The 21,876-nt window shown below is 38.2% G+C and overlaps 1 protein-coding gene across 1 annotated transcript; it reads left to right on the top strand.

The window, feature by feature from the left end:
- Positions 1 to 1,188: 1,188 nt before the first annotated feature.
- CycA (cyclin A) lies at positions 1,189 to 19,045 on the top strand. Its single transcript, XM_071661491.1, has 8 exons — positions 1,189 to 1,534; positions 7,429 to 7,688; positions 7,778 to 7,958; positions 9,012 to 9,235; positions 13,036 to 13,240; positions 15,530 to 15,628; positions 15,739 to 15,887; positions 18,289 to 19,045. Exons 1-8 carry the CDS (start codon positions 1,367 to 1,369, stop codon positions 18,335 to 18,337), a joined length of 1,335 nt encoding a protein of 444 aa, XP_071517592.1. The 5' UTR covers positions 1,189 to 1,366; the 3' UTR covers positions 18,338 to 19,045.
- The last annotated feature ends 2,831 nt before the right edge of the window (positions 19,046 to 21,876 follow it).

Here is a 21,876-nt window from a genome sequence, read left to right as displayed (position 1 = left end):
TAAAGCAGAATTTTGTACCTCGAGGGAAGTTCCCCGGACGTACTCCCGTCTCTCACCTCCTCTCTCGAAATTCCACATCCACAAAATGGCATCCTTATTACAGAAGCACCAAGACGGAGTTGTCTGATGCCTCCTGATGATGCAAGTTACACACTATAGTTATAAAGTTATTTCTAGGCTGCAGATCAAGAAAATGCTTACAGATGCAGGGAATTAAAATGCCAAAATTAATAAGGTAACTGGTATCTACGCTGGGAAACCAAAGGATTGTGCATACAGGCTTTAAATTTGAAAATAAAAGAATTAATTTTCTATGTTTTACGGAAAATTCTTAATTTCTTTTCATTTGGAATCCTTTTTGTCAACCAAGCTTATAGGGAATATAAGATATTAATATTTGGTATATTGTAGCTTTCATATCGATAAAGTAAATGACGTATATGCAACATTAAACTGTATATTAAAATTCAATATAATGAAAAACCTAGTATAATCAAAACATTTACTTTTGTCACAATATCTGAAAGCTACACGAGTTGCTTTACAAGTTGTCATATGGATTTGAGCATTTGCTCGGTTAAGAATTTAATCTCATAATGGGATATTTGTACTCCATAAATATATAGGTTTTTATAACCCAGAACGTCTAAAAATTAGTCTCGTTTAAATACTTAGCTCTATTGAAAATCATTTCATTGATAAGCATTACATTATTTAGTTATCATTGCATTATATGTTCCCATGAATTCATAAGTTGTGTTCGTTTCTACTTCATAGTAATTCAAAAGCTCATCAAGAAGAAAGGGATAAATCTTTAGATATCAAGAAACAAATATATTTTTCCTAAAAGTATATTAAGTAAAATGCATGTTAGTGAGAGCAAGTAGTCTTTCATATTTCCCGCACGCTGTTTAAATGTCCAAAGGTTATTGAGTCGCCTTTTGGGTATTCATGATGAGATCTAGAATACCAAGCAACGGATGAGTGTGTGTCTTTCAGAAATACACACGTTCAAGTGAGATATATCATTGCACGGAAATATGCAGGAATAAGCGTACACATTGATCATCTAAGCCTCAAACAGCTAATATTTACATACTGTCGTTTGTTGGTGGGGCTCGTCAGGTATGCGTGCGCAGTGACGTCATACGACCCTCCCAGCGCTGATTGGTTGCTTCAAACCCGGGCGGCGGACTTGGACGTCTGCTCAGCTGGTCACTCGCAGCAGCTTCAAATTCGTGTTCCGTTTAACAGATCAGTTGGATTATTTCTCATGTGGTGTTTTTAGTATAAATCGGCTTCGTTGGGCCATAAAACTGGACCAAATTGGAGTTGAATATCCTGGCTTTGTACCTTTGGTGTCATTATGTCTTCATCACAAATATATGAAGACCAAGAAAATAGAATTCCGGCCCAACGAAGAGTAAAGCAAGTAGATCCAAGAACTAGTAACAATGTGCAGGCAAGCAGACGACCTGTGCTCGGAACTATTAACACCAATTTACGAAAACAACCAACTAGAGCAGCCAAACAGGTAAGAGGAGGAGTTTAAAAGTATGTTTCAGACGATCATCGAGAGAGATCGAGTCGAACAGTTTTGTTTACATAGATTCTCGGAAGTTCATTGCAAATAAAAATTGAAATTTAAATATCCTACTCGAAGAAGATGTAGTCTTTACCTTTCATGGTATAAAATTGTATTATTTACTACCATTAAGGTTAGATTCCTGTGTTTCAGGTAAGAGTTACGAGATTTTTCGAGGTTGTCTTTACGTCCTTGTGAGCAAGAGGCATGTGGAGGAAATTAAGATTTGTAATGTCTTGCAAGATAATTTACTGAAGGTTGAATATTTACTGTAGTTTAAAGGGAACACTGCATTTACCACCCCAGGAAGAAAGAGTTCTAATTATGGTGAATGTAAAATTTTAGTTATATTGTACGTACCGAAAGTACAATTTCTTTTAGTTTCTTAGTTCTGTGTGGGATTATGTGAAGCTTTGCAAATTCCCATCAGATTCATGATTGTCAGTTTGGGATTAAAGTTGAGGTAACTGTATTGATATAGGTACTATGGACACGTTCTCATTTTTGTTGTGTTGGTGTGTGTGTGTGTTCATGTGAGATTACCTGTCAGCGTCTTGCGTTCATTTTTTTTAACATTGCCAAAGTCAATTTTTGTTGTAGTTACTCGGACGTTTTGCAAAAAGTAAACAAATAGGTAATGGCGCCCATGATCAACGTTAGGTCGCGCATGGCGCAAATTAAAGGGATTTTTTTTTCAAATGTTTTTCGATCGTGCCATTATTGCAGTCTGCTACTGGTGTCAGATTGATGCTGGCCATGTTTTGCTGAAGAATGTTTACACCAGTTACAATTGGCTGCAAAGTCAGGTGACACAAACGAGAACTGATGTACTAGTTTACTTTCACTGTGGAAATGTTTTACTGCTTGCATTGAATGCCAATCTGTTTTGTGGTGCTTCAGTACAAACTTCTTTTTATTCTGACAAGTTTCTGTAAAGTATTGAAACTTTCTTGGTCACTTGAGGGTCGGCAAGCGTGACAAGTTTATTAGAGATTTTATATTTTTGTATTTAACGAACTTTGAGTGCGTGTAGTTTATTGAACCCATTTGCTGAATACGTAGGTTTATCGATTTTACGCTTATCATTTGTGACAGTTCACATAAAACTGGTTTACGGTGCCGTGTTATTTGAATTTTACAAGACTTCGCACATGTGTTCGAAACTTCAGAAGTGAGATATCTTGAGGGCATTTAATGACTAGCATGAGAAAATGGCATAAACTGTAGATGGATTGATTTCATGCAGACACACTATGTAAAGGTTGGGTACCCTTAAAGAACGGATACCAAAAGCCACATGATAAATGTCATAATTAAACTGTGCACATTTTTAGCCATGAACGCTTGTGTAACAAAAGCCACATGAGGCATCAGTAGCAAGTGGATTTTTGCTAAAAAAGAATGAATTGCTGCCTTGCAAGACGTGTCAACATCAGACTTCCGCTAAATGGTCTCAGTACGCGCTTATCAAACGCTTTGATTCTCTTTGGGCAAGGTAAGGCATCCATCATTTACGTGATTGGTTTATTTTCCTTTCATGATCTTTCATGTAAGAATATTCTTCACGTGCAAAAACTCAAATCGCAAAATCTGCTCTTTTGATAGTGGCTCCCAAGACGTTAAGACGGAAAATTATTTCGAATCTTTTACATGTCTTGTTATAATTTTGCAGCTGTATTCAAACGGCAGCAGATCGCTGGGTCATTACTAGACTGTTTGTGATAGCGGAAAAAACAAAAACTTATCGACTGACGTGATAGGAGATGGAGAAAACGATTTTTTTTTTTAAAGGGAAATGTCTGTAAGCTTGTAGCGAAGGAGGTGCAAATGTCAGTCGTGCATTTGATGTGAGATATTAATCAGGCTTATGCTTAAACGTATACATGATACTGTTTTGAACTAGTCTAGCAGGTAAAGCAATCCCCATATGTTTATCTTGTTAAAGAAAGGGCACTTCGCCTCATTTTAGGATGGGCTGTTTCCGTGCATACTTCAGAAGGAAAACTTTTGGATTTCAAGCACTTGAGCATTCGTTGTGGGTAACAAAGTGGTATGTGCCTTGCTGTGTCCGGTGTTTTTGGAGTACCGTGGTGTGTAGCTGCATGGGAGGAAGGGTTGTGGTATGGTTCTATTTCCGAGTCCATCCACTGGCAGTCGTAAGAATTTGGATTTTCTTTGTAAACGTGTTGGACCCGAGTGTGGACCGTTCAGTCGTACAAGGCTACAAGGCGGTTTGCTTGCTGAGTTTAGATGTAATGGGTAGAGGTGAGCGCCGAGCTGTTTAGCAAATTAGGTTGAAGACTGACAGGCGGCAGGTTTCCCATAGTTAGGGTCCTTAATGTGCTTTCCTATTCAACTAATGTATGATGAACAAAGGTTCGTGAGTATTTCTAAGGGGTGAATACGAGCATTCTTATAGATGATGTGAATCACTGTTTCAGGATGAAGCGAGTTCCCTTGGTGCACGCCAGGTACTACATTTGATGTCTCTTTACAAAGTGTAAGCCGGTTGTAATAACGATGTCAGCTGTTATACGAATCAGTGTTACTACATTGGTCCTATGTAATGAGTTTGTGTTACTCCATTGGGCTGAAGTAAGCATTTGTCTTTCATGCTGCTATAGGCCAGTGTCACCACATAGTGTTGCGAATCATTGGCTCCACGTGATGTAGCTAGTATTACTACACAGGGAAGTGAAACTTCGTGCTTGATTTGAGTCTTGGTAACTACACGGGCAAGTGAATTAGAGGTTCTTCACAATATAAACTAATGTTACAAAATGCGAATATGGTACAACATGAGCCAGTGTTATTATTTTTACGACACAGAATCGGACCAAGATTAAATTAAGCCCGAAAAAGAGAAATAATGAATTGCTGTTTGAGAGGGTCTAGAGGAAAGCAACTAGAATGGTACCTGAATTACAAGAGGTAAAAGGCTACTAAACCTGTCCAATATGTAGGAAAGTGTTTATGAGTGTTTACAAGAAATTTCGTCAAAAGGCATGGCCATCACTCGCAGTAAGAAAATATAGCTGTCAAGAACGAGTTACGTGTTTGATCCCGAGAGTAAACTTGAGAGACTTTGTAGACAGATATAAGCAGCCCACGTTTAGAAGTGGCAGAAATATGAAACTCAAGGTCACAGGAGTTGCACGACTATCAAGGAAGTGCTTGTTCTTTGCTTAGTCGTCACTAACGATATCCAAGCGGATACCATGAGAAATACACCTCCCTGCTCAGTGGCTTCCCAATACCTGCCAGACAGACGGAGGACTTGAGGACAACCTTAAGTTGGGTCGTTGGTTGAACAAACAGTCGGAAGCTGCTGCTCACAGGCCCACGTAACTATTACATCCTGGTTGTTGTAGTAGTAAATTTACACACAGGGTCTTTTTATTTTTGGCACTGTGCGCTCAAGTGTTTCTGATGGCTCCAGACATTATATTGAATAGTCTTGGGGACCAGGATGTTCTAGGTCATTGTTTTTAATATTATCGCCCTCGATGAAATTTCTGGTCCAATACTTGTCTCTTCCCGTCATGCTAGAAGTTAGTTATTGCAAAAGAGTATTAGAAATTATGCCTTCTAATATTTCGTATTCGTAGATGCACTTCGTATACGCTCCAATCTTCACCCTTGCTTAATTGACACGTCGCAGAATCGGCTACGGCGGGTTTTAAAGTCACCTTCCTGAGAAGGCCCAGATGGCTTTCTTTCTTTCCTCCTCATTCACCTAAATTGCTGGCATTTCGTCCTCAAACACACTCCATCTGAAAGACATGGAACTGGTCTCGATTAAAAATTTTCTTGCAGAGGGTTACACCTTACTCCTACTTAATGGCTCAATTTCGTCATACGTAAGGACATGGTTGAGGATTTTGGACCCACGACTGTAGAACATCGTCCTCCAAATAGGTGATTACTTTATTTGTGAATGATTCCTCGAGGCTTTTCTATCCCACTATCCTGCTGTACTGCTACGTAAAAGACCTGTGTAAGTATGAATATATTCATGAAATACGTATATTCATGTTTGCAGTTATCCCGCGTTATTAAATGGCCTCATTCGCTCACATCCACACTCTAGCAATCTCTCATGTAATCAATCGAAAGTATATGTGTGTAACCATAGGAGCTCCTGCAGCTCGAAGTCTGCGATGCCATCATTAACTTGAAAATTATGGTCTCATTTGCGGCGAAAAACTCGACAAGAATGACAAATCCCTGCCTTTGGTTGCTTTTTACCCGCGGCGTAACACCAGTAAAGCTTTAGTAAATCTATCATATAACCCAAGGACCCTTATTCCAGGGGCTCCTGCATCTTCCAGTCCGCGCTGCGTTCCGTAGCAGGGAAAGCATGGACTCTTTTGAAGCGAGTTCTTTCATAAGTCGATTGTTTAAATCAACCGACGATGATAAACCCTCGATAGATGAGACTTCAACTTACGGTGTAACGTGTAGCAGGCGGAGTCCTCTAACACGCTCCATATATATATATATATATATATATATATATATATATATATATATATATATAAGTCGGCATGCAAATGAAGTGGCAGTAGGTGTACTGCGTATAGGACTTGTGACCAGCATGAAACGAACGTGAGGAACAATACTTACCGCTTGTATTCTCTAGTGCTTTTCTGAAGTAATGACCTAGCATGTACTCTTCAGGAGGCTTGAACTATATACTTTTTAGTTCATGTATGCTTACGCTTAGATTGTAAATTTGAATGGGTCCACTTGGATGCAGTAATGCTGTTCAAGTACAAGAAATTGCTTGGACTTCCCTCTTTTAAAGTACAGTTTTGTTAGAAATTTACATGTAGGTAAGTGGAGGGCTTGGCCCTCAATCTATTAAAATCTTATTCCTTTTCAACGTTGAAGTACATTGTTTTGGAAGTGACTCGGCCCTCAAACCTGCCATTGAAATGTTATTCCTTATTGATGTTCAAGTACATTGTTTTGGGAGTGGTGTGAGATACTATGTTACTGTAGTACCACACGAAAGGAGTGCCATATGAGCGTTGGTATGAATAATTAAACAGCTTTTGGTGTCCAAGGTTCTGTAGTTCATTTCTTACAATGAAGAAAAAGAAATGGTTCTGTCACTGGAAAGGTGCAAGAATAAAGTAATCGGGATGTACAGTACAGGCTCCAAGTGGAGGCGGTTCGACTGGTTAGATCATTATAGAATGACATTAATGATGTTTGCATAGCTCAAGAAAAGGGGAACTTGTTTCTATAAACATGTATAGCATATATTTAGATGTCACTTCAATTGTGCTTAAACTGTATACGTAGAATAAGACATTAAGTTTTTTATGTGCAAATTGCATTCTGATTTTATTACAACAATTGCTTTAGAAAGTTATGGTATGAGTAAATTGCAAAATTATATAAAGTATTTGTTTATAGGTCATTAATGCAGTTTGGACTAGAATAGGCAGAGCACAACTTGAAAGATTTATAGTTGATAGGGTTTTTAAAAAAAGTTGAATTTTTGATATATTGATTGTAATTGTTAATTTAATCAGTTTCAACTGTAAGAGTATGAGCAACTTTGCAGTTAACTCCATACCCACAAGTTATACGTTGTTGATATAAGCCCAAAGCAAATGTTGATATGCTTGCTTGCTTGCTTGCTTGAGTAATGTAATCCATAATTTTTGATAGGTAGTGATTCCGAGTTATCAGTAGGTATCCTTGCAATATATCCTGATGATTGCTTTGCTGTGTATTTGACAAAGCATGAATGAACAGCTTTTAAGGTACAGTACATGTTGCTACTCATTCTAATGATAATAGGTTTTATTCGCATGTTTATTTCTTTTTAGGGTATTAATTATGAAACGGGAGTTCCACAACAGTGTGATGAAAATGTGTGCCCTGCCCACATATCGTCGTCATCAAGCCAACCGTCTTTCTCAATACATGAAGATTCACCATCATGTTTACCCATGGGATCCACCTTTAGTATCCACACCACAAATTCAAGTAGTTCATTGTCTTTACCTTTAAGAGAGAGGTTGTGCAATCAAGACAATGAATCGGAAAGTATTCCAGATCTTGACCCTTCAATAACAGGGTTACAGAAGTAAGTACACTTTTTTATTATTGTGCGAGTCCTTGTCATAACAATTGATGTACATGGGGAAGTGTATTTAATGTGTGTCTTCTTTGAAGGTCGTCCGATATAGATGGTACAACTACGTCAACTGATGTAATGGAAATGAGTGTATGTGAAGATGACCTGATGGTAATGGAAACTACGCCCCGAGAAGATGTCCTGCAAAGTAGAAATGACGACATATATGATGTACCAGAGTATGCGGCTGATATATATCAGTACCTTAGAGAAGCAGAGGTAATGTACTACATAGGAAAATGATACCATTAGTTTTTAAGATAGTTTAACCAACACTTATTGGTAGGTTATTCATGAGGTTTTCTGCAAATGACACTGATCAGAAAGACGTTTCATCTGTAACACACATTTTACATTGCCTCTAGTTTTTCAGACCTTTGAACATCATGCTACAAGTTTTACTACATTGACTCCTTCCTTAAAGCATTGCATAATACTGTACTTTTTTGCTTTCATCTTAGTATGCCCTTGGTTTTTGATTCCTACTTCTTTTGTCTCCAAAATTCATACACTGTCTTGAGTGCTGTCCTGGATCTACTGGTTGCATGTTTGTTTTTTATTTTATTCTGAAAGTAAAAAAAAAAAGAGGGAGGGAATGTTTACTTTAAGATATTAATTGCTGGGATCAGTTTTTCTCCAAGATTTAATGAGGCAACAACATCATTTGCAGTGTAGTATTGCATTCGGTTTATTATTTGTTGAAGATTTGTAGTCATTATACTTGTTTTTTTCCTTTGGAAATGCATGTTGTACCTGTTAACCCCTTTCATATTTGAAAACTATCCTTTTCTCGAATTCCTCTGCCAAAGGTAAATAAATAATTAAAGTGGAAAACTAGTGATGTCTGGCTAAATTTAAGAGGTATTCGAGATCTGCGACACCATTGTATTAGCCTTGAATAAAAATCTAATTTAGAATTGTGTATTCTTAATTTCTGTTAGTTGTATTTCACATTTGTCAACTTAATGTTAAGTTCTTCCATGTTGATTTTCTGACATACAGTTGCAGTGCATGAGATTAGAGTACATTCACTGTGTATGCTATGTTTTTCCTTTAGACTTAATTTTCAGCTTTAAGCTTTAATTTATATATCTATAAACTTGAAGTGCTAAATTTGTCATGTTAACCTACGATTAAAGAGTTTAAAGTTTGTATAAATGCTTGAATTTTGCATATTGCTTTGATTGTTTATGGTTGATGTAGAGTAACTAACCTTAGTTTAACTTTCATTCTTTGAATTTAAGAATCTTTAATGTTACCCTTCTAATTCAGGTGTGCCACAAGCCTCGTGCAAACTACATGTCAAAGCAAACTGATATAACGGCAAGCATGAGGTGGATTCTTGTTGACTGGCTTGTGGAAGTAGCAGAAGAATACAGTCTTCACACTGAAACGTTATATTTGGCAGTCTCTTACATAGACAGATTTCTATCCCATATGTCAGTCAAGAGAGACAAATTGCAGCTTGTTGGTACAACTGCCATGTTCATAGCTGCGTAAGTAGAATGGTTTTGGTTTGGTACAATTTGTAGAGCATGATCATTTGTGCTTGTTGTAGCTTCACACTTGCTGTGTTTTAACAGATTGTAGGGAAATAATGAAAACAAAGATGAAATAACTTTCAGAATACATAATATCTGCTTGCCTTGGAATTTGTTTTAAGGAGTGTGTGATGTCTTCTTAAAAGTACATGTAAAATATACTGCTTCTTTAACAGCTATTGTGATGAAATTAAAAAAATCTTTAGTGCATTGGATGCATTTGAAATATTTTTAAATGTAAATTCCTTTCTTGCCTTAAGATAGCAGTGACAGGAACAAAGCCTTGTATGTGCATATTATCATTTATGCATATTGTACCAAAAGCATTGCCTACTATCCTTAGATAAGCCCCACAGACTAATCTGTAGTTTGCCTTGACTGCTGCTTGGACTCTGTTTTAGCCCATTGATAGTGTGCTGCTCCCACAATACCATATTACTGTAGTCCAGTTCATTCAATCCAATTCTTATTTCTTGAATGTTCAGGCCTCAATACCCCATAGCTTACTTTACTCCATCTACTCCCACTACTGAAATGGATCCTTTGTCAGCCTTTCTTCACTCATCCCCTGGGTCTGGTTGACCTGGGGAGACCAGTATGGGGTCTGATAATCTATTAGGGATGGGTTTTCAGCACATCATGCTTCATCAGATTGAATATTCAAGAGGAAAGACACTGGTCATTTACATTGTGGGTTAGAATGGAGAGAACTTTGAGGATGTAGAGCATTTTGAATACCAAGAAATGTAAATGACAGTGAATGGAATCGTAGCCGAAATGACCCATAGGGTGGGTGAGGAGCCATAGTTCCTGGGCACATTGAGGTGTTTCTTTGGAAAGAGGTCAGTACTTTTGAGGGCAGTGGTAGGGATGTTTGATGGGATAGTAGTTCCAATGGTGTTTTATGGATGTGAGGTGTTTGCCTTGGATGAAAAAGTACAGAGTGTGAATGTGTTGGAAATGAAATGTTTCAGGATTATTTAGTTAGAAGAGGGTTGATCGAGTAAGAAATAATTGAATGCGAGAGAGGTGTGGAAGGAAGAATAGTACTTATGAGAGCAAAGAGTGTGTGTTGAAATGGCTTATACATATGGAGAGAATGAGTGAGGAAAGATTGACAAAGAGGATATATGTGTCAGAGGTGGAGTGAACAAGAAGTAGACCAAATTGGAGGTGGAAGGATGGAGTGAAAAAGATTTTAAGGTATCAGGGCCTGAACATGGAGGAGGATGAAAGGCTTGCAAGGAATAGAGTGAATTGGAATGATGTGGTATACCGGGGTCGACTTGCTGTCAGTGGACTGGACCAGGGCATGTGAAGCATCTGGGGTAAACCATGGAAAGGTCTGTGGGGCCTGGATGTGCATAGGGAGCTGTGGTTTCGGTGCAGTACACATAACAGCTAGAGACTGAGTGTGAACAAATGTGGCCTTTTTTGTCTGCCTGGCTTTACCTCAGTGAGGGGGGGGGGTTGCTATTTCCTGTGTGGCAGGGTAGCGACAGGAACGAATGAAGGCAAGCAAGTATGAATATGTACATGTGTATATATGTATATGTTGCTATGTATATGTATTTATATGTGTGTATATGGGCATTTATGTATATGTGATTGAGCCATTCTTCTTCTCTTTGCTGGCACTACCTTGCTGACGCAGGAAACAGCGATTAAGTATATTAGATAAATAAATAGATAAGAAGGATGATGAGGAATGGCTGACTAAGAAGGTAAATACGCATTTCAGAAATGGGGAACAAGGAAATTTGGGGAAACTGAGGAGGTGGAAGGGTGGAGTGAAAAATATCTTTTGAGATATCGGCCTGAAGATGCTGGTAGGCGCGAGTTGTTCACAGGATAAAGCATATTGCAGCAATGTGGTATACAGTTGATGTGCTGTTAGAGGATTGAACCAGACCATATGAACTGGTCAGGGTGAGCCGTTTTCACATGTCCTCATCTCGCCTTCATTCCAAATGCTTATCTCAACACATCTCACCCACTTGCCTTTCAGTTTACTTGTAGCTTTAACCCTTCTTCATCCAAACTTGCCTTTACCTTCTTATGCAGTATTTTTCCTAGCTCGCTCCTGTTGACCGCTTCCTTCCCACCCACCTAATTTTCTCTTGACTAATGCTTCTATAGGCTTTCACATTTCCACCAGGAAGTGATTAAACATCCTACCGGCTATCCCTTTCATCAGATTTACAGCCAGAAGTCTCTTTATTATGGATATCGACATGTAAAACATTAAAGCCCTCTCGTCTTTTTCCTCTTGCTCTTTATTTTGGCCTTTTTTGAAATATGTATTCACATTACTCGTCCTTTTTCACCACAGTGCCACAAGCTGAATGCCATTTTCATTCATACTGGGTTCCCTTTGCCCTACAATTAAACCCACAGCCATCCATTCTGATGCTTTTGCTCTGCTTCTCCCAAAACAGACTTCTCTTCCTTACTCTTCCCATCACCTGATGCATAGGCATTTCCTTGCACTATCACACATTCCCACGTCATCTTGAGTAAGAATGCCTCCCCTTCCTTTACTTTCCTCCCCACATTGACTCCAGATTTTACCCCAAAGATATTCCCAGGCCATTCTTCTGCCAATTTATTGATAAACCCTGAGGGGATGATGAACTGTTGGGTTGATTGTGGGAAGACTGTTGTTCCCAGGATTACGTAACAGATGGACCAAATTTTCTTAGATTTAATTCTAGGGTGATTGAAAACTTTGCTAACAGATGATAGTAAAAACCAAGAATATTTAAAAGTTTATTTTGAATACAAAGCATAATTTATAAATTATCATGTGTATCCTTTAGTGTGTATGTTGTATAATTTCTGCATATATTTATTGTATTTTCCAGCCATTCTGTGACCCTTAAGAGATAAAAGTAGTGTGATGAGCTTAAAGAGCTTCCGTGTCCTTTTCTGAAGGACATGAAGTATCACCAGAAATGTGTTGGCTAATCCCCCTCCTTCCATTTATTTTTAGTTTGTAGTGCAATATCTAAATATATTTAATGTTATTCGTCACTATTGCTGTGCATTTTTAAGAGGTGATTGTTGTGTGTGCTATAAAGTTCAAGAGAAAGAAAGACCTGTCTACCCCTCTTATCCCAATTGTCAGACTTCAAGCCACACTCCATCCTTTTTAGCCAAACCCTGCTAGGCTGACTCAAGTAGTACTATTATTTTATGTGTACTTTATTCTTTTTCTTTAGCCTATTTTTCTTTTTAAGGGTTAATGAACTTCATTCATTCTGAGGTAACCTGTTATTGACAGATTTACAAAAAAAATTTGGGCACATCTGCTCTTTATAAACCCAAAATTATTTATTTAGAAATTTTAAGGTATATAGTCTATTACAGGTGAGTAGAAAATAGAGAATGAAGTTATCGGGAGTTTATGTGGGGTTGGATTAATAACTAAGATATAAAGGAGAATTATTAACTGGTGATCTTCAACCATGTTTTTTATTGTCATTGTAAGTCCATGAAACTAATCTTAAGAAGTTTAGGGTAGGGTAAGTTGGAGATGAGTTCATACAAAAGTGACATTTTTATCAAGGGGATTTGATTAGGGTGTAGGTGTGGAGGAATTTGCAGTATGAGAATGTAGGAGACTGCATGAGCTCCCTGATGTGTAATAGGAAATGGATTATCAGTTTGTTCATAGATTTCAAATTTGCTTTTGAAAATTTTGATATGCATGAGATTATGATTAAGCAGATAATACGAGCATAATTATATTTCAGAAAATATGAAGAAATCTACCCACCTGATGTAGGACAGTTTGCCTATATAACGGATAATACATACAAAGTTGGTCAGATCCTGCGCATGGAGCACCTCATATTAAAAGTTCTAAGCTTTGATATGGCAGTACCAACTGCACACCTGTTTGTGAATAAATTTTCTAGAATGTGCAAGAATAATGAAGAGACCTTGCATTTAGCTCTGGTAGGTATAATTGCACTATTTTATAATTGTTTAGACCTAGCTTGAAAGTGGTGGGTATGCTTATGGATGCTTTTGGCTGTGGCTGAAGTGCATATGGTAAACAAGTAGTAGTTGCAGCAATCTTAAGTTAATGCATGATGTATGTATTTTTGATTTATTGATAATGATTTTATATTCTTAATAATGATATTCTGAAGATTCCAGTGCTAAGTCATAAGGGATAGATATATGAATTCATAGCATTACTTTATTGTCTCCTGACATTGCATGGAGAAAGCACATCATGAAACTTATGAACATTATTTTCAGCATTATCCAATTCCTATGCTGTCTGCATGGCAGTAGTGGTAAATAGTTTGTTGACCTATTTCATATGTTTGCTTGAGATTATGGTACCATAGATGGAAACCTATAGTGAAGTTTTGTAGATGTTTAGCCCACCAAGTTAATAACTTGAATATGTGAAATGGGAACATGGTTGAAGCTTATGTCCAGGTTTTGTTATAGGTGACAGGTTATTTAAAGGTGCTCAAAGCTCATTTCATGGTGTCAGTGTAGCAACTGCAAATGACTGAACATTGATAGTAATTGACAATCTAAAGAAAATTATTACCAAAGCAAGTAAGTAAATGCATTTTTCCTGGCAAGCAGTAGATAACACTTGTCCAAGTGAATGAATACAAGTTTGGCATTCCTGAGCAGGTAGTTTGATGAGCAAGTTCCCTAGCTATGATATGTAGAGTAAGGGTTGATGACCTTTAAACTTGATCACAGCATTTCCATACAGTTGCTTAAGTGCATGTGAACTAGCACTTCAATTAAGGAATGACTGGTGACAATTAGGTCAGGAGACTCGTTAACCCATCAACAGCAGATGGTGTTTTGCAGAAACAATTGTTTTGTTTGATAGCCTTTTGATATTTGATGAATTAAACCAACATATCAGCTCTTGTAAGTGCTGAATTGGAAGCTACCCAAACCTGGCAATGAGCAAATAGTATTATAGCTTGTTACATAGCTTAGGTAATCAGAATATGCACAGTCATGTAATTTCCATGAATGAGAGGAAACCATGAAATGATTGTGAGGTAAGATGAAACGGTGCAAACAGTATTGGACTTGGCAGGATTACTATTATATGCAGATATTATATGGAAGGAAAGTATGGATTTTGTAATGCCTTAAAGTGTGAAAGTGATAAAACTGTTGATGTGTAGGGAGAATGACTGGAAGATTTTATAAAATTTAAGTACTGTATTTGTCGTAAAAGGTGACTAAAAGGGGGGGCGGGGGCTGGAAATCCTCCCCTCTTGTTTTTAATTTTCCAAAAGAAGGAACAGAGAAGGGGGCCAAGTGAGGATATTCCCTCAAAGGCTCAGTGCTCTGTTCTTAGTGCTACCTCGCTGGCATGGGAAATGGCAAATATGTATGAAGAAAAATGTAATTGGTGCATTATGTGAACATGATGTTGGCAGAAAGCTTAAAACTTGTATGTGGTGCAGTCCAAGATGGATTCATTATGTATATTCAGATTTTTTCTTCCATTAAATTGCAAACACTTTTGTTTGAAAGATATGAAGATATTCTAATGGCAGGTAGATGAAATGGAAAAACATTTTCTAGATGCTCATTTGTTCAAAAGTGATCACTTTGCAATTGAACTAGATAGGGATAAAGGTAAACATGTGCAATTAGCATTAGCCAGCTTTGGGCTCCTAAGTAGTAGTACTACTGGTTGCTTCTCATGCGATGAAAATATGAATCAATCCTTAGTAAATGAAACTGAAATAGCTAGTTTTAGAAACTGCAATTCGATGCAGATTTCATTAAAAACTAAAAAATTGGATACTTTGTGGTAGTGGTGTGTACTTTAGAAGTGTATGGGAGTTTATGAAGGAATGCTTTAATGTTGTGTTGTTAGTTTGCATGAAATGTACTTATATTTTTTTTTACTAGTGTTTCAGAAATTTTATACAAATGCTAACTCTTCAAAAATGAAGTGAATCTGAACCTTGTGTTAAAAAAAAGGCATAGGCAGTAGGGCATGGATGTGCCTGCTTCTGTTGGACAGGTGTGTGATGGGCAAAAGGGACTTTGCTTCATTGTTAGCATGACTAGTTCTTTAACCTGCTGGTTTCATAACTTTTATATAGTTTTTCGTGGGTTTATTTCTTGTATTTGCTCAGGATTGGTTTTCTTAAATATTGTATTCATTAATACAATATAAGTGCTGCTTGTAAACTGTAATGAGCATTTTCAACCAATGCACTTTTATCATAATTTTTCCAGTTCCTGGCAGAGGTGACAATGTTAGACTGTGATCCATTCCTGAGGTTCCTACCTTCGCTGATAGCTGCCTCTGCTGTTGCTTTAGCCAATCATACACAGGTAAAGAGAAATCAAAAGAAAATAGTTTTATTGTAAAGTTGTAACTTAGATATTGTTGTTGTAAACTTTACTGTTTGAAGATCTTTAATTTCATTATATTTAATACATAGGGTCGTGTTGCCTGGCCATCTCACATGAAGGAGTCTACAGGATACACCCTTGAGGATCTGAGGGAATGTTATGTTAATTTGTATCGTGCCTTCTCCAGAGTACATGAACCTCAGCAACATGCAATAAGAGACAAGTACAGAAGTTCAAAGTAAGTCTTAGCAGATTTTCTAGCTAGTATTATTTTTTTTTTTATTTTGCTTTGTCGCTGTCTCCCACGTTTGCGAGGTAGCGCAAGGAAACAGACGAAAGAAATGGCCCAACCCACCCCATACACAATGTATATACATACACGTCCACACACGCAAATATACATACCAATACATCTCAATGTACACATATATATACACACACAGACACATACATATATACCCATGCACACAATTCACACTGTCTGCCTTTATTCATTCCCACCGCCACCTCGCCACACATGGAATACCATCCCCCTCCCCCCTCATGTGTGCAAGGTAGCACTAGGAAAAGACAACAAAGGCCTCATTCGTTCACACTCAGTCTCTAGCTGTCATGCAATAATGCCTGAAACCACAGCTCCCTTTCCACATCCAGGCCCCACACAACTTTCCATGGTTTACCCCAGACGCTTCACATGCCCTGATTCAATCCACTGACAGCACGTCAACCCCGGTATACCACATCGATCCAATTCACTCTATTCCTTGCCCTCCTTTCACCCTCCTGCATGTTCAGGCCCCGATCACACAAAATCTTTTTCACTCCATCTTTCCACCTCCAATTTGGTCTCCCACTTCTCCTCATTCTAGCTAGTATATGGTAAATTACTTTTCTGTTTTCTTTCTGGTATATTGCAGGTTTTTTTTTTGGGGGGGGGGGGGGGTTATATCCCTATAGACTTTGGCACACTCCTTCATTTTGAAACTCCTTGCACTGAAATTGTATGTTCATATTCTTTGTCATTTCTAAGAATTTCAATTTAAACTGAATTACTCTCTTGCACTGTTATATATTGATACTACTTAGCCCTTGATGGCTTGCATATGTACCATTAATCTGTTTCCCAGTTTTATGGGGTGGAACGCACAAATGGCATCAAAATCATTCATACATCATCAACCCGTGCTATGTCTATTTACATCTGACACCTGTTCCAATTGGAACTCCCTCAAAGGGGTAGCCATAATGACATAGTCTCCATAACTAAAGGACTCTGCTGCTGCTTCTTAGCCTTAAGTGCCCTACCCTTTACAGGCTGCTGGCAGAGAGCAAGGAGAAAAGAGGCACTGGGGCAGTACCTACTGGGAATGATTGGGAGATGTATGAGAAAGTGGCTGGAGGTCAGGAGGAAGGTGTAAGGATTGAAAAAAAAAAAGGGGGCAAATGAGAGTTGGGGTGAGAGTATCATTAAACTTTAGGGGAGAATAAAAAGATGTTTTGGAGAGAGGTAAATGATAGGCGAAAGACAAGAGAACAGATGTTAACATCGGTGAAGGGTGCAAAAGGGGAAGTGATAACAGGTGGTGATAAAGTGAAGAGATGAAGTGAATATTTTAAAGGATTGTTAAATGTGTTTGATGATAGAATGGTAGATGCAGGATGTTTTCGTTGGGGTGGTATGGGAAATGAGTCATGGAGAGTGGTTAAGTGAAGAGATTTTGTGTTGAAAACCTTGCTTAAGATGGAATGTGACAAGGTGGGTGGTGTGGATGGTATTGCAATTGAATTTGTTATGAAAGGGGGTGACACTGTTGTTGATTGGATGGTAAGAATATTGTCCATATGTATAGATCATTGTAAGGTGCTTGAGGAGTGGCAGGATGCATTTCTAGTACCGTTGTATAAAGACGGGGATGAAGGCGAGTGTTCAAACTAGAGAGTTGTATGTTTGTTGAGCATACTCTATATGGGAGGGCAATGATTGAAAGGATGAAGGCATATACAAAGCAACAGAAGGGGAAGAGCAGTGTGGTTTCAGTAGTGGTAGAGACTGTGTGGATGAGGTGTTTGATTTTAAGAATATGTGAGAAATACTTGGAAAATAGGTGGATTTGTATGTGTCGTTTATGGATCTGGAGAGGGCATATGATGGGGTTCAAATAGATTTGTTGTGGAAGGTCTTAAGGTGTATGATGTGCGAGTTACACTGGTAGAAGTGAAGTTTTTATCAAAGGTGTAAGGTGTATGTATGAGTGGGAAAAGAGGAGAGTGAATGGTTCCAAGTGGAGGTTGGTCTGCTGCAGGGGTGTGTGATTTCACCATGGTCATTTGTTTATGGATTAGGTGTGAGGGAGGTAAATGCAAGAGTTTGAGAGAGGGGCGAAAATGCAGTCTGTGGGGGATGAAAGGGCCTGGGAAGCGAGTTGGAAACGGATGAAGAAAACTGCATCATATGATTGAATGTACAGGTTCATTAGTAAGTTGAACTTCCTGCAATGTATTCCCAGTCTTTCTTGCCTGAATTCACTGTTTTTCAGCTGCAAGAGTTAAGTAATCCATTTGCTGCAGTCCTTCTATATACCTTACTACTTACACAAGTAAACTGTTGAGCACAAGTTAACAACTTTAACTTCTTGCAGATGGCATGGAGTGTCTCAGCTGAGTCCTCGTCAGACCTTCCCATGGTGATGATGCAAGTGTGTGTAAAGGATGCTGCTAACTGTGTGCTCAGGTGTTTGGTTTGTAAATTTGTGTGGTTGTTTCTCCTGTGACTGAATGAAATTTTTGACTTTTTTTTATATTTTTTGTATACGTGGCAGAACTCTAGATCATGAGTGAGATACAGTGGCTTTTGAAAGTTCATGACAGAAACTTGTATCAAAATGCCAGTTGTCAGGTGCTTGGTGGATATTGGACGGTTGCATGCAGGTCTTCAAAGAAGATTTTTTTTATGCAGTGTAGGATGTCTTACTAGATTTTTATTTGTTTTAAATCTTTGTAATTTTATGCAAGAAATCACAAGCTTTAACGAGACCTGTCATGCATATAAGTTTTTATCACAAATTGAGACCAGCTTTTTGCCATTTCTCTACATGACATTAGGGGTTTGTCTGTGTATAACATTCAGTATTTTGCATGCATTGGTTTACCTTCATTAGGTTTAACTTCTGCTGCAGTGAAAACATATCAGTGTTTAGAAAGACATGTACAAATGTCTGTATATATGTAATTTAGAAAACTTTGAAGGATCATCATCCTTTGATATTTTAGTGGGAATGACTTGTTCCAATATCTCAAACTTCTCTTCAACTCTCTATCCTTTAGGTATGTCTTTACAAATTCAACCACTCTCCATTCCAAAGATTATACAGCCTTATGGAATAAAACTATCAGAAATGCTTGTTTTGATTGAGATCCTGAAATTTGTTTTGAAGGTAAGGTCAGTATGTTTTAATATAATGCTTTACAAAATAGTGTTTAGTATTCTTTTCCATTGGGTATACCAGAAAATGAACCTATTGCTGCAAGAATGACAAATTTTTTCACTGCAAGCCCTTTCCATATCTGTACTTGCTGTAGGTGGTATTACACAATTATATTGAATCCCTTGTAACCACATGCTCTTCTTGCGTATTTAATTTTCCATGTTTTTTTATACTTCATGTACCATTTTTGTATCTTGATAACCATTCCATTTCAGAGACCACCCATTTTTATTTATTTCTTAAGAGTCTGGTCAGAAAAATCCCTCAAGGCCAGGCCTTTACTGGAAAGAAAGGGAAAAAGGTCAGAGTTTTGGAGGAAGCTAAAACTTTGCCTTTAAGAAAGAACAGTAGGTCATAACTATTAGAAAAGATTTGGGAAAGCAGGCTTCCAAAACCTAGTGGTGGTGGAAAAGAAATGGGCAGTGCAATGATTTACCCTTGTTTTCAACAGCCAGATAGTAATCATGTGATGCAATGGTCTAGTTAATGGAAGGGCCACACAAGAAGCTTGTCCATTGTAGCAGAAAGCGGAGCAATATCTATATTGGGGAAAGAAGACCAATACTGGTGTGTGGCACAGGTAAAATTTTTAAGGTAAGATAATGTAGTTCTCTCCAAATTAGTGAGCATTTTCCATAATAGGATGAATTAATCCTGTTCTTTATAGGAGCAATTTCTTAAACGAAAATTCTCAGCATGTGAGCAGGCTTCCCAGTCTCATTTAGACAATCTTTGCTATTTGTATAAGATGCAATTTCCAAGATAGATGGTAGGATACCAAATATATTTGTGTTGAAGCTCAGTTATGAAAGAAAATAGTAAAAATGTGAAGGGTAGGAAGGAAGAATTAGGAGGCATTGAACTTAATTGGTTGTGACTGCCTTGCTGGGAAATACTGACCCAATTTGGATTGTAAGGGCAGTTGTGTTGAGATGAAAATGTAGATTGAGGTAGTGGATATTTAATAAGTGGAGGAATTCAGTATTGAGTTATCAGTGTATGAGTGCAGTTGTTTGTCTTTTAAAGTGAAAGGAACAAAGAAAATGGACAAACCAAGGAGGTGGAAGAATGGAATGAAATAAGCACTGAGCATTGGTAGTGAATATGCATGAGTGTGTGAGGTTAGCATGGGATAGGGTATATTGGGGCAACATGGTATACAGGTGACACCCAACTGTGTGGGCTGAATCAGGGCATAAGAAGTGATCAGGGGAAACCACAGACAGGTCTGTGGATTTGGGGCTTGGGTTTTGGTGCCTTATACATGATAGTCAACAGGAATGAATGAGGCTGCTCTTTTTCTGATCTCAGTACTCCCTTGCTATTTTAGGAAACTGAACAAGTAGGGTAAAAAAATCCGTTAAAAAAAGCAAGAGAACAGAAGACAAAAGAACCCTGCGAGACATTACCATTGATATAGAGAGACTGAATTAAGACAGACTGACTGGAGTAGAATCTGAATATGAGAGTAATAGGAAGAAAAGGCAAAAGAGGGGAGCTTAGAGACAAGCCTCTTATGCCATTTTTGAAAATTCAGTTTATAAAAAGCTACAAGCAGACATTCCCCAAAGTCCCTCAGAGCAAGGCCAGACACAAAGTAATTGGATAAAGATATTACCCAAGAGATATCCCTAGGGGTAGGGGAGAAAGAATACTTCCCAAGCATTCTTCACATGTCGTAGAACTTGACTAAAGGGGACGGCAGTGAGGGGCTAGAAACCCTCCCCTCCTTGTACTTCAACTTTCTAAAAGGGGAAACAGAAGGAGGGGTCACTAGGGGAGTGCTCATCCTCCTCAAAGGCTCAGATTGGGGTGTCTAAATGTGTGTGGATGTAACCAAGATGAGAAAAAAGAGATAGGTAGTACATTTGAGGAAAGGAATATGGATGTTTTGGCTCCGAGTGAAACGAAACTCAAGGGTAAAGAGGAAGAGTGGTTTGGGAATGTTTTTGGGAGTAAAGTCAGGGGTTGGTGAGAGGACAAGAGCTAGGGAAGGAGTAGCACTACTACTGAAACAGGAATTGTTGGAGTATGTGATAGTCTAAGAAAGTAAACTCTAGAGTGATATGGGTAAAACTGAAAGTGGATGGAGAGAGATGGTTGATTATTGGTGCCTATGCACCTGGGCATGAGAAGAAAGATCATGAGAGGCAAGTGTTTTGGGAGCAGCTGAATGAATGTGTTTGTAGTTTTGATGCAAGAGACCGGGTTATAGTGATGGGTGATTTGAATGCAAAGGTGAGTAATGTGGCAGCTGAGGTAATAATTGGTGTATATGGGGTGTTTAGTGTTGTAAATGGAAATGAAGAGCTTGTAGATCTGTGTGCTGAAAAAAAGACTGGTGATTGGGAATACCTGTTTAAAAAGAGAGATATACATAAGGTAAAAAAAAAAAAAAAATGTTGGAAGGAGGTAAATAAAGTGCGTAAGACAAGGGAACAAATGGGAACTTCAGTGAAGGAGGCTAATGGGGGGATGATAACAAGTAGTGGTGATGTGAGAAGGAGATGGAGTGAGTATTTTGAAGGTTTGTTGAATGTGTTTGATGATATAGTGGCAGATATAGGGTGTTTTGGTCGAGGTTTTGTGCAGAGTGAGAGGGTTAGGGAGAATGATGTGGTAAACAGAAAAGAGGTAGTAAATTTAAGCTTTGTGGAAGATGAAAGCCAGCAAGGCAGTGGGTTTGGATGGTATTGCAGTGGAATTTATTAAAAAAGGGGGTGGATGTATTGTTGACTGGTT

The sequence above is a fragment of the Panulirus ornatus genome, chromosome 73 (assembly GCF_036320965.1).
Source record: "Panulirus ornatus isolate Po-2019 chromosome 73, ASM3632096v1, whole genome shotgun sequence".
NCBI lineage: Eukaryota > Metazoa > Arthropoda > Malacostraca > Decapoda > Palinuridae > Panulirus > Panulirus ornatus.
This window is presented reverse-complemented; position numbering and strand designations above follow the sequence as displayed.